General features: G+C 50.4%; 1 protein-coding gene across 1 annotated transcript in view; it reads left to right on the top strand.

The window, feature by feature from the left end:
• Positions 1-16432, top strand: part of LTBP2 (latent transforming growth factor beta binding protein 2) — a 98303-nt gene that overhangs the window by 17646 nt on the left and 64225 nt on the right. Inside the window, exons 3-4 of the mRNA XM_063092317.1 lie at positions 4517-4763; positions 13364-13381. Of these exons, the coding sequence (XP_062948387.1) occupies positions 4517-4763; positions 13364-13381 (265 nt within the window). The remainder of the gene's footprint in view (positions 1-4516; positions 4764-13363; positions 13382-16432) is intronic.

Raw genomic sequence — 16432 nt, 5'->3', positions numbered from 1 at the left:
TGTTTTCCTTATCTTATGGCAGATAAGTAAAAACTGTCAGAATGTTCCCTTTCATAGGCAGGCACTCGGAGGCACCATTGTGGGCCATTTGGGGATGACTTTGGGGGGAGTGAAGAGAGAGGAGAGGAGTTTATGCTCCAATCCCTTGATGCACACTCTTGGCTCAGAACAAAACGCTTCAACACTTTAGTGAGGAGGTCGGGTAGTTCCCCGCATCTTGCTGAGACATGTGAAGACAAAATAAGAGAGAAGGCAAGTGAAGCCAGTGAGAGCCGGTTCAAAACCTCCAAAAGCCCAAAACTTGGAGGCTCTGCCTTAGCAGGTTGGGCCTCTCTGTGCAGTCTCCTACGTGGTTGATCTGGAAGGGTTATCTTCCAGAGTGGGTTTTTTTCACCAACATATCTGGCTGGTTTGGGGGCCTTTTGGAACTTTGATTTACCATGATATTATATACATATATATAAAATGCCATTACTGTAGTTTCCCCCCTAACCACTCATTTCCCATGAGCTGTTCATTGTACCAGCCAAAGTTTTCCCACCCTAGTCCTCATTGAAGACCTAATTCTCTGCTTGGTAAGAAGCTCCCACAGGTGCGAGAGCCCTCCACGGGGAAGAGCTTCCTCTGCACAGGATCCAGTCTTGCTGGTCTTTGGACCCCCGGCAGCCGCACCCAGTCTGACCAAGGGAAGGTGCTCACTCAATTTTTGCGGAATGTATTAGTAGAACCAGAATTAAGTGAGTCAAAGTGAGGCACAGCAGCTTGGCTTGTGGGGTTTGGGGTCTTGGGTTGGTAGAAAGTAAAAGATCTTATTGTTAAAGTCAAGGATGGGCTGTCCTCAGGGCTCAGAAGGGAAGGACGGAGGCTAGACTCTTTTCCAAAGACCATCTTTGGGGCAAGGACCACCCATTCAGAAGTGGAAGCTGCAGGACCTTCCTCTCCCCTATGCCAGGCTGTGGGTCTCTGCTGGCAGAGAGGTGTAGGTCCTCATGGGGAACTGTCCAGGCCTTCCCTTCTAGTCTCTCCCTTAAAAAAAAAACAAAAAACAGGACTGAGAACTGTCCTGGGCACATCTGCTCCCCCAGTGTTCACTAGCCCTGGTTTGGCTACTGGGCTGGCCCCAGCTCACCATGTCTCCAGGAATGGTGGTGACAGGGGCAGGTGGTCAGGCAGGTGCTAAGTCTGCTTGGGCAGATAGAGTAGTGGCCAGGAGATAGGCCAAAGTCCTGTCGAGATGGCAGTTTGTGTTTGGGGAAGTGCTCTGGGTTACAATTACCTGACATGGTCTGCTTACCTGGAGGCGGGGGTCCTGCCAGGAAGGGGTGCCGAGGCACTGAGGAAAATGCTCTGGCCTCAGGATTCAGCTCATGGTTGAAATCCTGCGGTCAGACTTGTTATTTCCCTACTCTCTGCTGATTAGGCAAGCGGCCCTTGGGTGCCCTTGGTAGGCACGATGCCCAATCTACTCATCCTTTGTGTCTGTAGTCAGCACTACCTCCTCCAGGAAGGCTTCCCTGACTTTCCCTAGTCCCTGCTTCAGCCTGGGTTAGAGACTCTGGCCAACACAGCACTGTCCCATGGCCTTTGTGTCCTGCTTTCCATGTCAGATGGTGTGCTAGAAACACTGTCACAAGCCTCACATCTAGTGAGTGGTCTACAAACATTGAACAAACCCATGAACTAGTATATATCCTTCCTCATCATCTAAAATTTGCTTTGCGGGCTTTGAAGGGGTATGAGGGTCATGGATTCTCTACTGCCAGGGCCAAACTGGGATGTGCAGCTTCCCAAAACAGGGCTCCCAAGGATGTATTTGGTGGCTGACTTGAAGTCGACAGATCCCTTTCGTTTCATCATCAGCTGCAGGCAAAGGCTCAGAGATGTTGGGGAGGAAGAACATACCAGCCCCACAGGGAGTCAATGGGGTGGAAAGAGCCTGGGCTTTTCAGTCAAACAGACCCGGATTTGAATCCTAGCTCCACCATTAACTAGCTGGGGGATCTCAGGCAAGTCTCTCTTTTTTTTAAAAAAAAAAAAAAAAAGATGACCGGTAAGGGGATCTTAACCCTTGACTTGGTGTTGTCAGCACTATGCTTACACAGTGAGCTAACCGGCCATACCTATATGGGATCCGAACCCATGGCCTTGGTATTATCAGCACCACACTCTCCTGAGTGAGCCACAGGCCAGCCCAGGCAAGTCTCTTAACATGTATGAGCTTCAGAGCTATTATCTGTAAAACAGGAATTCTAATCACACCTGTTACACAGGATTGTTGCAAGGATTAAATGAGATGGTGTATGCAAAGCACAGTACCTGGCATATGGTCAGCATTCATTGGATAATAGCCACCATAACAAAAAAATAATAATAATTGTGTTATTGTTAGGCATATGCTAGGAGAAAAAGTTACAGAGAATTGTCAGGAAAAATTGTTACACTTCAAGGGGCTGACCATATGAATCAGAAAGTTGGGACACATACATAAAAAAAGAATGATGGATGCAGGCATGCCCAGGGGGTGGTGCACACAGTAAGTGCCTTTCCTTGTTCGGAGGAGGGAGCTTCTCCTTGTTGAGAGGTAGGTGGTCAGGGAGGGGGAGGTGGGCCTTGAGGGAACAGTAGGACATAGGTAAGTGGAGAGGAAGGGGAAAAGAGTTCCAGGGAGGGGGCCCAGCCCATGCAAAGGCAGAGAGAAGAGAGAGCAGAGGCCACCTTGGGGCCACAGCCAGCAGGCCAGTTCAGCAGGAGCAGGTGGACTTAGAGGAATGTTATAGAGGGATCAGACTGGGAAGGTTCTTCAGCACTAGTCTATGGACTTGAATCCTGAAGGCTGTGGGGAGCCACTGACGGTCTCTGAGAGGGAGGTGGCATAGGCCAGGTGGAATTTTGGAGAGATTTATCTAGACTGGCCCCTGGTTTGTATTCTAGCACTGTTCTATGGAGAGTTCAGATCACAAAACCCCAGGCACCTTGTCTGGGCAGTGGTGCCCGGTAGTTGCACAAATGCACTTAGAATACCTGAGGCAACAAGTTCCGTGGATCTGCTTCTGCTTCCTCGCTGATCTTCCTCGCTGATCTTGCCTGTCCCCTCTACCACCAGCCCCCAGCCCCCTGAACCCTTGCACCCTTGCCACATTCCTTCCAGCCTCCAGAGCTCTGCACTTGCCCAGTCTCCTGCCTGGAGACTGCTGGGATCCTCGCAGGCCCCTCCTTTGCACCAGTCTCACCATCTAAAGCTCCTGGCCGGGCCTAGAACCTGCATTACCCTGGTTGATTGCCTTCACAGCCCTAGACACTGCCTGACACTACATCCTGCTATTGCTTTCTTGCTTCTTGTTGGTGTCCCTCACTTGACTGCAAGCCCCACGTGGGCAAGGACTTTGTCCCCAGTGCCTAGCACTCAGTAGGGCTCAGCAACTATTTGTTGAATGGATGAGTGACAGATGGATGAGACATTGGGTTTAAAGAGTCCAGTATGAGCCAGACCATGCTCTCCAGCCTCATACATGTTCCCCAGGGGAGGTTCTAGGAGGGGTGGGGCAGTGCCTCTCATCCCAGTGTGTGCCTCTGCATGTGACTCTTTCTTGGCCGCCCATCACTGGATGTGGCTCTGGACTTTGCAAGGTGATGAAGGGCAGTGAAGAGAGAAGTCATGGCCTGGGGAGTTGGTGGCCGCTGCACAGTACTGGCTTGGAGGAAGGGGCCCAATTTCAGCCCCACCTTGTCCTCAGGCTGGACTCAGGCCCAGGAGATGGAATCATTCCCACTCCCAGTCAGGAGTTCCACCTTGATGAAGAGGGTGGGAGACTGACAGCAGATACTCTCAGAAGAGGAGAGACTCTGTCAAACTGAAGATGCCTTTGAGAGGCCCTTAGAGTACCCCCAGCCACCTCAGCCCACCCTTCATGTGATTCATGAGGAAACTGAGGTTCAGTGAGGTCCAGATCACATAGCTCTTGAGTGACAGAAAAAAACCCAACAACTCAAATTCCCTGACTTTCAGATCAATATTAAGTCCTTTCCCAAAAAAGATACTCATTCATTCATTCACTCAATATTTTTCGAGAATCTGCTCTGTACCAGTTTCTATTATAAGTTCTGTAGCTACCAGAAGGCACGAAATAAAACATCTGCCCTTGGAGGGCTTCCAGTCTGGTAGGAGGGAACATTTAAGTATAAAATACAATGTCAGGCAGTGCATGTCTCCTTCAGAGTGTTCTGCTGGCAGTGGTGATGTGAGCCCTCTCCACAACTATAGTCATTCAGTCTTTGGTTGGTTGTCCAAAGACCAAAGGTGAGCTCATCCTGGAGGTCTGGGGGTGAAGGGGAGGGAGAAATGGGCCCCGGGAGCCTTCTGAGCCCAGGAGTTTGGCTTCCCGCTTGAGTTGTGAGCAAGATTCAGTCCTCTCCTTCGGGCAGGAGGGCCCCTTTCCAGCAGGGGGCTGTCAGACAGCCCCATGGCCTCAGGGCTCCTGGCCCTTGATGTCACCCCTCTCTCTCCCTGTCTCCTCAGCTGTGTGCCAGCCACCGTGCCAGAACCGGGGATCCTGCAGCCGGCCCCAGCTTTGTGTCTGCCGCTCTGGCTTTCGTGGAGCCCGCTGCGAGGAGGTCATTCCTGAGGACGAGTTCGACCCCCAAAACTCCAGGCTGGCATCCCGACGCTGGGCCGAGGGTTCACCCAACCTACGCAGAAGCAGCTCGGCCAGAGAAAGCCCCATGGCCAGAACACAGCCACCAGCACCACAGCTGCCTCCAGCCGGGTAAGTCCCCTCCTCGGCACGACCTCCAGGTCCTGGGCTCCATCTCTGTCTGGAGGGTCTTCTTCCTTGGGAACATCTGGTGAAGACCTTGGTGGAGAAGGACAGAGTCGTCCTTCATCCCTCCTCCCCACCGTCCTCCCCTTTCCCTGCCCCCGCCAGAGGTGTGAGCAGGAGAGCAGGGGTTGGGCTCAGCACGGGCTTGGCAGGGCCGGGGTGGAGAGCGGAGGGGGACGTGAAGTCTTCACTGTCTAGTACCTGGGAGAAGGCTGAGGAGGGCACAGCCCTGGAAGCAGGGGCTCTTGGTTTGAATCCTGGCTTTGCCACTTCCTAGGTGGGTGAACCTGGACGAGCTACTTACCTCTCTGTCTCTTGACTCCTCGTCAGTAAGGTGGGGACAATGATAATACCTATGTCGTGAAATTGTTGTAAGGATTAAATTAGTTAATATAAGGAAAGTGCTTAGAACAGTGCCTGGCATTTATGTAAGCTCGTTATAAATTCTCCTCCCTACCCTTTCCCTTCCCCTCCTCTTCCTCCTGTGGTCTCTGTGATGCAGGAAGGATTCCTCTGCCAGAAAAAGCCCCTTCAGTTCACTCGCCAACCAGCTTTGACCTCTGTCCTTAGGGGGGAAGAAAAGGAGCCTGTAGGGAGGAGGTAGAATAAACAGTGCACAAGGAGAGTGTCTGTGGGCAGGATTCCTTGGCCTGCTTGCCAGCCAACCTGGCTAGACTTTTTCTAACTCTGGACAGGAAATCTGAACTTTATAAACTGGTCCATTTCTAGGGGGCTATGTTTTCCTTTCAGTTTTTCAGGTTAGTTTTTCCATTAGCTCTCTACTTAGGAAGTTCTTTCTGAAATGTTGCAACCTTGTCTTGCTGAACTAAGAGGAAAAGGGATTTGCCCTCTCAGAGGCCAGGAGAACCAGGGAGAGGAGGCTGACCTTGAGGTCAGGTACCCAGCAGGAAAGGTCAGGAGAGACCAGCTGAATTGGGGGGAGAGAAAGGAAGAGTTGAGGTTACCCAGCAAATCTGAAAAGAGGGGACGCCAGGCAGACCAGGGTCTTGATCAGATGGGGTTCCAGATCCCTGAGAACCCAAGCAGACAGTTTCTGAGGGCAGCTAGGAGCAGGAAGAAAGAAAGGATGGACTCATGTCTAGGCCTAGAGAGCTCCAAGGTCAAAACCAGAAGAGCCAAATCTTGGAGTCAAGCTCTGAGGATGCTGGGGAAGAAACAAGGAGCAGAGCTAAGGGGCCAGGCGAACAACACAGAGGGCCTGGGCTTGGCTGTGAGCAGGGGGCAGGGCCTGGGACTCATGCTGATTGGTCCTGACTGGGGTTCAAGCAGGTGGGCCTGGTATGAAGGCACCTTGAGGAATACCAGAGGCGCCAACCTGGGGGCCTGCCAGGAGCAGGATGGGCACAGTCCTTCCAGCTGGGCTTTCCCCCTGCAAGTCTCTTTTGGCTTGTGGGATTCATTCATTTATAATGCATTTATCCACGCGTGTTTGTGTTGCTTGGCCATTGCACTGCTGAGTCAGAGCTGTTGGACATTGCCTGCCCTGTCTTCCAACTACCCGACTCCTCCCCGTTCTTCAAAGTCCAGTCCCACTTCTTCCAAAAAGCCTCCTCTGATCACGTCCACACAGCTCTCTGACCCCTGCAGCACTCACTCAATGGCACTCATCCATGTGGGGCTGTGCCCTGCACCTGCTCTCGGGCTGTGTAGCCTGCACCCAGCAAGGCAGCGACTCCATCTTGCACTTTAGGTTTCGCAATAGATCCTCCCACAATGTCTTGCTAATAGGAAGTGCTGTTTGTATTTGCTCACTGACACGTGGTCCAAAATATAGAATTAGCCTCACAAAAGGGCCCTCTTGGTGTTGAACCCTAGCCTTGTACCTGGTACCAAGGGCGCCATCCCATGTTCTGCTCAGAGGCTGGGGGAGACGAGCTCCCTACTGATCCCCATGGGAGCCATTCCATGCTTTCCTGATGTAGTGATTTCAGCTCTGCCTTGGGATGGTCTGTTCATTTGATCCCTGAACCAGGAGCTCCATGAGAGCAGGGAGTGTGTCCTGCTTGTTCATGAATGTGTCCCTGGTACCTAACACTGCATCTGGCACACTGTAGGTGCTCAATTAATGAACAAATGAGTCAGGCTAGATGCTGGGGAGAGGAGGAGGATGAGTGATGTGAGCCTTCAATCCTCCAGTGAAGGTTTCCTGGTATAACAAGTGGTGAAGGGCCAAGGCCTTGAGTGAGGTCTCTGGCCCACTGTGGAGCATCCTCTTTGACTTTCATAGGCTCTCTGGCTAGCGGCTACTGTGATATTCTTAATGACTGCAGCCCCCAGGCCAGCCCAGTCTCTCTCTGCCCTGGCGCCTCAATGCCATGAAATCTGGGAAAGTCCAAGCACCCTGCTGTCAGCTCAGTTGTCAGCCCAGCTGTGTTTTGCTTTGGGAGGCCAAATCCCACTTGCCTGGTGGTGTCAGACATTTCCTGTGACCTTGGCCAGGTTTCCCAAGCAGCTACTGGCCTCCCTCCTGATAGTAACTTGGACAGGCCCTGTGTGTCCAGACAGAGGCAGTGACATGACACAGAGGGAGTAGGGGGTGGGGCAAGATATCTGCGGAGGGGAGACACTGCAGGGATTGATGATGGTCAGAGACCCCCTTTGGGCAAGCACTAGGCAGAGGCCAAGAGACTTGTGTCCCAAAGGAAGATCAGAGGGAGGGGCCAGGAGAGGCAGCAGGCAGGACACCCTACAGAGGGCCAGACTGATTGGATTGATGTTGTCCAGCTGTTGCCTGGGTTAGCTGCAGGAGCCTGGAAAATCCCCCTTCCCCAAGGCTGAGCAGAGGGCCTGCCTAACCTGGGAGTGAGAACACTAGGGAAGAGCCCTGAGTGTTGGGGAGGGGGTTGATTATAAGATCCTGGGGCCAGCAGGCAATGGAAAACAGTGATTTAGACTGGTGCCTCTCAAACTGTAACCAGTGTCACCTGGGACTTGTCAACATTCAGTTTCTCACTCAGTGGGTTTGGGGTGAGCAGCTCTAACGTGGTCCCAGCTGATGCCAGTGCTGCTGGTCTATGGAGCCCATTTTGAGTAGCAAAGTTTAGAGCCTGGGCTTTGGATTCAGATAATCTTGGTTTCCAGTTCTGGATTTACCACTCACCATCTGTGTGACATTAGGCATTTGTCCTAACCTCTTTGAGGCAATAGTCTTCACCTGATAAGATTACAGGGAGGATTAAATGAGATCCTGTGAGCACTTAGTGCAAGTTAGTATTTAATACAAGGTAGCCATCAGTGGGCAGGTTCTCTTTGTCACAGGACTTGGGTGGATGGGAGGAGGTGACAAAGAGCAGACAGATAAAACTGGGGTGCGTGTGTGGGTGCATGCATGTGCGTGTGTGTGTGTGTGTGTGTGTGCACATGTATGCATGCAGACCTGTTCTGGGAGAAGTCAGAGCCTAGGCTCAGCCTCAAGGGAGGCGTGACTAGCAGATCCAGTAGTGGCTTCTGCTGGCTTGGGGTATGGCCATTCCACTAGGACCATTGTTGCCAGCCCTATTGGAGAGGGGGCTGAGGGGTGGTGTTAAGAATGGGAAGGACCTCCCCTGGGTTTGCTCCTTAGCCAGACCTGAGGACCTAGAGGCTGAACCCTGGCGACTCCCAAGTAGGCTTAGTCAATAGGTGAGCAACCATGGGCCTGGAGGACAGGCTGAGCAGGGCAAGTGGGGGTGGCCGGAGGTGTCTGGGAAGCTGTGGCCCATGGTGGTGGTTCCCAGCAGGCTGCTCTCACAGGAGGCAGCAGGGGTCTGCCAGTCTCTCCCTCTCCTCTAGATCTCCTGCTCTCTGCACACCCCACGTCTTTATCTACTATATTCATTTTCTATGGCTGCCATAACAAATTACCACAAAATTAATAGGTTAAAACAACACACATTCATTACTGTACAGTTCTATGGATCAGACATCTGACATGTGTCTCATCGTGCTAAAATCAAAGTGTCGGCAGGTTTGTGGGGACTCTAAGGAAAAACTCATTTCCTTGCTCATTCAGGTTGTTGGCAGAATTCAGTTCTTTGCAGGTGTAGGACTGAGGCCCCCATTTCCTTGCTGGCTGTCACTTGAGGGCTATTCCTAGCATCTAGGAGCTGCTCATATTCCTTGGCTTGTGGCACCTTCCTCCATGTGCAAAGCTAGCAAAAGCAGGTGGACTCCATGTTTTTAATGTCCCCTCTGCCTCCCTCTTTGACTGTATCTTTCGCACTGACTCTCATGCCTCCCTCTTCCACTTTTAAGGGCCCATGTGATGACACTGGGCCTACCTGGATAATCCAGAACAACCTCCCTATTTTAATGTCTTCTGATTAGCAACCTTAATTCCATGTGCACCCTACCTTTCCTTTTGCCATTTAATGTAATACATTCAAAGGCATAACACCAAGGGATGAAGATCATGGGGGCCAACCACACCCACCCACTGCAGCCCATCCCAGCTGGAACCCTCTGCTCAAAATGTAACAGCTCCCTCTTTTAATGGGCTTGCCACAAGGGCAGCCCTACATGATCTGGCTCCCCAAACCTTTCTGACATCTCCAACATCAACCCTCACCACTCACTCCCCCATATGCTCTGCTTCTACCACACCAGCCAACCGATTTTCTCTCAAATGTGCTAGAGATGCTCCCACCTCAGGGCCTTTGCACTTGCTGTCCCCCTCCTTGGAACACTATATTAGTTTCTTAGGGCTGCCATAACCAATTAGCACAAATTGGGTGGCTTCAAACAACAGAAGTTTATTCTCTCACAGTTCTGCAGGCCAGAAGTCCAAACTCAAGGTATTGGTAAGGTTGGTTCTTTCTGAAGGCTACCAGGGAGAATCTGTTCTATGTCGCTCTGCTAGCATCTGCCTCAGAGCAGGCCCCCAGCATCCTCCAGCCATCCCCCCACTCCACTGCCATCTCCACCAGAGGGCCTCTTGGCACTTCCCCATGACATGTGACCTTTAACCTGCTGTTGCTGAGAGTGAGCCTGCAGGTTTCACACAGGAGGGCCACCTTCTTCTACCCCTGGCCTTGCCCAGGTCTGGGGGTTGGGGGAACTCTGCTCTCCAGTGGGTGTTTTTTAAATCTGGGGGAGCAGAGTGACCTCTCAGTAGATCATTGCACCAGGAGCCACTACACTGAGGACCCAGAATCAGAAACTAGGTCCCTGGGGAAAGGGCAGCTTAGAGCAGACCTCCCAATTGGGCAACTTGTAAATTGTGTCCCCTTCATCCAACACCAGCAGCAAGGGGGTGGAGCAGGGAGAATACAGACAAGACTTCCTGCAGGGCTGCTGTGGACGAGTCTCCTGATGATGCTATGAACCTAGAGCCAGGGTTTGGCTTGGCTGGCAGGAAGGAGGCCCCGTGGTGCTGGCATGTGGGAGCGCAGATGGGTTCCTGGCTCGGGCAGTGCTGGGCCCCTGTGGATGGGAGTCTGGTTGTTGGCATGAAAGCACCAGGAGATAGCTCAGTGTGTGTGTTGGGGCAATGTGGGCTTTGGTGTTAGGCAGAATTTAAACCCTGTGCCCTCATAAACTACAGTCATCGCTTGGTATCTGCAGGAGATTGGTTCCCAGACACCCTGCAAATACCAAAACCTATGGATGCTCAAGTCCTTGATATAAAACAGTGTAGTATTTGCATATAACTTATGGACATCCTCCTGTATACTTTAAATCATCTCTAGATTACTCATAATACTTCGCACAATGTAAATACTATATAAATAGTTGTTATACTGTATTTTAAATTTTTGTATTATTTTTATTATTGTATTGTTATTTTTTATTGTTTTGAGTTTGTTTTTTTTAAAAAAATATTTTCAACCCGTGGTTGGTTGAATCCATGGATGCAGAACTCACAGATATGGAGGGCTGACTAGATTTATGCATGCCACTTTACCTCCCTGAAACTCAGTTTCTTCAACTCTGACGAGGGAAAACTAATGCTCATTTCATGGGGTGGCTGGGAGAATTTACAGAAATAATGTAGAGTGATGAGTGGGGTGTCTGGTACACAGTAGGTCCAACGAATGCTAAATTTCTACCTGCCTGTGACAAACCAGTGTGGAACACCTCATTTGCCAGGACAAGTTTTTCTCCACCCCACTGTCTGGGCTTATAGACAGGGAAACTGAGGCAGGATGAAGGTTGGTGGCTAGGTTTTTGGCCTATCCTGGGAACCCAGGAGATCCCGACTCTGGGCCAGTCTGAGGGCTTGCCCTGGCCCTCTGAGCTTGGCTCCTGCTCCAGCCCCCTCCTGCCCACTCCTTTCCTCTCCTCTGGGCTTTAGTGTGCTGCTGCATGCCTGCTGTTTGCTCCTTTGGGCAACATGGCCCCTTGTTTGTCCTTCTTCCTCCTCGTTCATGTCCTTCAGACCCAAGATCATTCTCTGATTCACCTGGGACATTGCGAGACCAACTAGTGCTCAGAGATCTTAGGAAAATACTTTGCCCTCCCTGGGCCTCGGTCTCCACGTTTGTAAATCAGGAAGACAGAGTGGATCTTCCCTAAGCTCAAGTGCTAATGGTCGCAGATTCTGGCCTCTGGATTGGCCATTACTCCCCCTTTGTCCATTTCCAAGGTTGTGACAAGAACATGTGAGCCATTCACCAGGGCAGACCTTAGCTGTCCCTGACAGTATGGCCTCCAGTCCTCCTTGGCAAGGCTGCAGGGGGCTTAAGCAGCCTGCATCTTTTATGCTGTGACATCCCTTTCCTCACAAAGTGGTGTTTTCCTGCTGGGTTGACTCAACCTTATAATCTTTTGGGGGCCACCAAAGGCTGAGTGCCTTCTCTCCCTTTCTTTTCTTTTTTCTTTCTTTAGTCTTTTTTTCTCTTTCCTGACTTGTTTATATAACTCTGAGTCCCAGCCTTACTCCCTGGGGTTTTCTGGAATTATCCAACCCTTAGGACCTTGAAAACATTATTTTGAATAGATTCAATTTTGCTTCCAATCTGGGCCACTAACTAGCCTTGTGACCTTGGGCAAACCACTTAACTTCACCAAGCATTAATGTCCCTATCTGTAAAATGGGAAGGATAATTATTGCTTTGAGAACTGTAACATACCTTGCAAATGCTTGTTATTGTTATTTAGCAGTCCTGACAGTGGGGCAGGGTATTTGCTTATACCTCATATATGTACATGCATCACTTTTAGGAGGAAGCTCTCAATGAGGCTCTCCCTGACCACCTTTTTAGATTTTAACCTTAGGGTTAACCTTAGCTGCTGGACACAACAAAAGGAGTTGTCCTTCACATCATAGTCTTCATGACAGGGACCCCAAGAGTTGTGCAGTGCACAACCCATGCAGCTGTATGTGGTGACCCTGGACCTGGCTTCTTCCCAGGAGGGAGGCATGTCCCATTTCCCCATTATTTAATATTATCAGCTCCCAACTTCAAGTCCGTTCCTGTCACTCACTTTTTATTTCCACAGCACTTTTTATTTTCCACTTTCTGATACAGCATATGATTTATTTATTATGTTTGTTTATCATCTGTTTTTCTCCAGCTACTATGTGAACTCCTCAAGTGCAGGGATCTTTGTTTTGTTCACTGACATATCCCAAACTCCTAGAAGAGTGCCCAGCATATAATAGGCCTTCAATAAATAAATAACTACTGAATGGACATCCCCATCCCAATGCATCTTCTGGTGCTGCCTGCAGCAAAGAGAAATGGTCTCGGGTCTATTCCCTTCAGAGCTGATACTCAGCCCATCCCCTGGCATGTCATTGATGAGGAAGGGGCACTCCCTACCCTCCCAACAGTGGGCACTGGCCCACTCTATGCCCCTGGCCAGAGGGATCTGAAGCCAGCGCAAGCTGAGGGCAGTGCTTCTCTCCTGAGGATGGCTAGAGCATAGCAAGAGCAGGCTTAGCAGACCTTAACGAGTGCCAGGAGTCCCGTAAGGGGGCTGTGGTGGATTTAAAGGGCTGTCCTTCCAGTTCCTTGCATCTCTTGGCCCATGAACCCCCTTCCGTGGGGCTGTGGGTTTGGAAGAGGGCGGGCTTAGAGGAGGATGCTCTCTGTCCAGCCAGATCAAATGGAAAGTTTTATTTTCACAAGACTTGAAGTTGCAGAAGCTCTGCTACTGCTTTCAGAGGACAATGAAGAAGAGACCTTCATCTTGGCCGAAAACTTCCTTCACCACCCACACCCCCTCTCCTTGCTGCTTGCAGGGGTTGGTTCTAGGAGTGTAGATGGGTCACGTAAAGGTTTGTGGAGGATCCCTTGGCACGCAACCCATGTCAGCTGCAATGCAACCCTGCCCATCAGAAACTGCTTAAAGTGACCAGATGGGTCTGAAGCACTCGCTTAAAGCCAGGTAGAGGAGGGAGGAAGGCTGTTCTGCATTGGAGCTTTCAGCTGCTGGACACAACATCAGGGGCTGTCCTTCATCCTACAATCTCTGTGACAGGTACCCCGAGAGTTGTACAGTGCACAGCCTGTGCTGCTGTATGTGGTGACCCTAGACCTGACTTCTTTCCAGGACAGAGACAGATGTCTCCCATTTCCTCCCACAAAGCATGTTGCTTCAAGGCAGTCCTCTCCAGCTGGGTATGACTATTGAGGTTCTTTCTAGGTTTCTCTGAAAGGGGAGTGGACCTCTAAGGCTTTGTTGTGTTAGTGTGCAGCTCCCTAATCCACACAAATAGCCTGAGACTATTGGAATTTATGTCCTGGGCAGGGTCATGACTGGCCTTAGGATGCACTTGGGTGAATTATAGAAAGATACCAGCTCTGAGCAGAAGTAGCCCAGGGCATGCAGTCTGGCTGTGCTTTGACCCTGGGCCTAGGGGCCCTGGGAGAGGCTGTGAGGAATGAGGGGGCCAGTGTGCCTTCCTTCTCTCCACGTGGCAGAGCCAGCAAGCTTTCTTCTGCCACCTTGGCTCCGTGCACATACCTCTGGGTTGGTGAGGATGCTGAGCTCAGGCCTCTGAGTGCTCAGGGGACAAGGGGGCCCCAGGCCTCCTAACACCCCCTCCTGTTCCCCACATAGGGCAACTGGGCAGATTCAAGGGAAACAGTGTCTGCTTCCCGCACACTTCCTCTTACCCGCCCTCTCTCCTATTTAAGCCTGAAGTTACATCTGGCCTGAGGTGGCCTCCAAATCTGCAATGAAGACGAAGTGATTCCCTTTTCCAGGATTTACCCAAAGTTGAGGGTTATCAGGACCCCTCCCTAGGTTTGGTTCCAGAAAACAACTCCTCCCAGCCCAGCCCAGCCCCAGACCCAGCCATTTGCAAAACCCTGAGGTCTGAGCTGTTCTCCTGTCTGCTCACAGCCTGCAGCTCAGTAATGGAGGAGGCTCTGGGTCTTCTTCCTCTCCTAACTCTTTTTCTCAGTCATCATCACCAGTAGGATTTACCACACCCCTGCTATGTTTCAGACATCGTGCTAGATATTCTTCTGTCCTCTTTCCCCTCTCTGGTGTCCCCACATCAAAGTCAGCAGCTCAGTGACATGCAGGAAGTGGATATTGCACAAATATCTTTTGGCCGGTTGTGCTGTGTCCAACTGATGGAGTGTAAATCCCGGCAACACCCAGGAGCAGAGGGGCAGGGGGATTCCCCAGTGCTCCCCACAGCCTCAGTGGTGTGATCAGAGTCATGGTTACAGTGGTAGATGTTTGGGTTAGGATTGGGTAGGATTGGTGTTGTGGTTAGGGTGACATTCTATTTAACAACAAGGTGGTGATTAGGGTACGATTAGAGGTATAACTTCAGTGTGGCATTAGTGTGAGGTTTTAATGTTAGGGTTGTGGTTTTTTTTGAGTGTATGTGGTGGTTGTTTTAACCTATATTTATATAACATTATTAAGTAAGCAGGCACTACCTAATCTGTTACTGAGGACAGTACGGCACAGTGGTCATGAGTCAGACAGACCTCAGCTTCATCAGATTCTATTGCTCACCAGTCGTATGATGATACGTGAGTTTTTTTTTTTCACCTCCCTGAGTCTCAGAGTAAAATAATGATGATAATACTGGCTGCACAGGATTGTGGTCAGAATCAAATAAAGGAATATGGATAAAGTGGGAGTCACATAGTTAAGTGCTCAATACTTGATAGCTAGTACTTTTTCTTATCTGTATCAGTCAAAGTTCCAGCAGCAAAGAGATGGTACACCCACTGGGGACAATTTAGCAAAGGGTCCATTTACAAAGACATGGACAGGGTTAGAGGAAAATAACTAAGGATGGTGGAGTCTCCTGGGCTAGCTATGTAGGAAAGCCCTTAAGCCTCCAGGTACAAAGAGGCAAAGGACCAGCCATTACTGAAACCCAGGCTAGCTACAGCTATGGGAGAGGGCCACCAACAGGGCTGTGGCCTCTGGTAGAGGAACACCTCCACTGCTCCCTGCAGTGCCTGCTGTGAGGATCAGTACCTCAACTCACTCTCCTTCTGCCCTCTGATCACTTGCTGGGGTCCCCATTGACCGAACCAGAGGCAAAGAAAGAGGGTGAAGGAGCCTTCCAAGACCCAAAGTGGATTGGAAAGGAGTGGACAGGTGTCTGGAGGGGCAAATGGAAAATGTCCAATACATTTACCAGTCCTCCTAATGACTCTGTGAGGAGGATATTCCTCTCACCCCCACTCCACAATGAGGAAACTGAGGATAGGGGCAATTGCAGCCCAGCTCTGCTCCAGTCCAGAACGTGCTTTTACCTCCCTCTTACCAAACAGCCTCTAGAGCAGGTGAGCATGGCCAAGGGCAGGATGTCTGCTTGGCTTGGGAGCTGCAAGGACTGGGTTCAGGCAAGGCATCCAGTGCCTTTCCAGAAAACTAAAGCAGCCATGAGAGCCTGGAGCAGCATTCCCTGCAGCTGTGTGGGGAGCTTGTCGACCTCATTAAAACATGAATGTTTGCAGTTTCTAGCACTGGACTTCAAAAAAGTAGTAACAACAAACAGTTCAAGCTTGAGGCTATACTCTAGAGTTCGAATGACTTAAATCCACTAGGATTTTTTTTTTTGAAAGCAAAAGGTTAGGGAGTGATGAAGCAAGAAGGGAAGGCAAAGCTCATTCTCAGATGCCCCAGAGAAGGTTCGTTCCATCCGGCTGCTTTTTCCAGAACTCTGGCTGTTCAGTGCATGTCCCCCTCTGGGTGTGTGTGTGTGGGTGGGTGCGTGACGGGGCATGGGTAGAAGGCTGTGGAGAGAACATGCCTCAAAAGTCATAATGGAGATTTTTTAGGCCCTGTGAATTCTCCTTTTGGGCTCAAGGTTTTCAAATGTATATCAGGTTTCGCCCCTTGTCTGAGACATAGAGGAAGTTTATGATTCATGGGTCCAGTAGTTTTTCCAGTTACTCCATCTTTAAATCTGCCATCAGTTAATTAATTTACCACTGTCAGAAAAGGCACTGTGAGCTTCCCAGGTGAAAATCACTTTAGCAAAGTAAGGTGGTATTATAACAGTAATAAAAAGGGACTCTGAAATGTACACTTGTTTCCACTTGTGGAACTAACTGAATCAGTGTCTCAGTGGTCCTCCTCGCCCAGTCACGGCACACAGACATGCACACACACACACACTCCAGCTCTGGAGAGGCAGTAAAGAGGAAGATTTAAGCCGTGCAGTATAATTTCCCAGTAAAGGATTAGAA

This window comes from Cynocephalus volans, chromosome 3 (assembly GCF_027409185.1).
Source record: "Cynocephalus volans isolate mCynVol1 chromosome 3, mCynVol1.pri, whole genome shotgun sequence".
NCBI lineage: Eukaryota > Metazoa > Chordata > Mammalia > Dermoptera > Cynocephalidae > Cynocephalus > Cynocephalus volans.
Note: the sequence above shows the minus strand (reverse complement) of the source record. Positions and strands in the feature narration are given on the sequence as shown.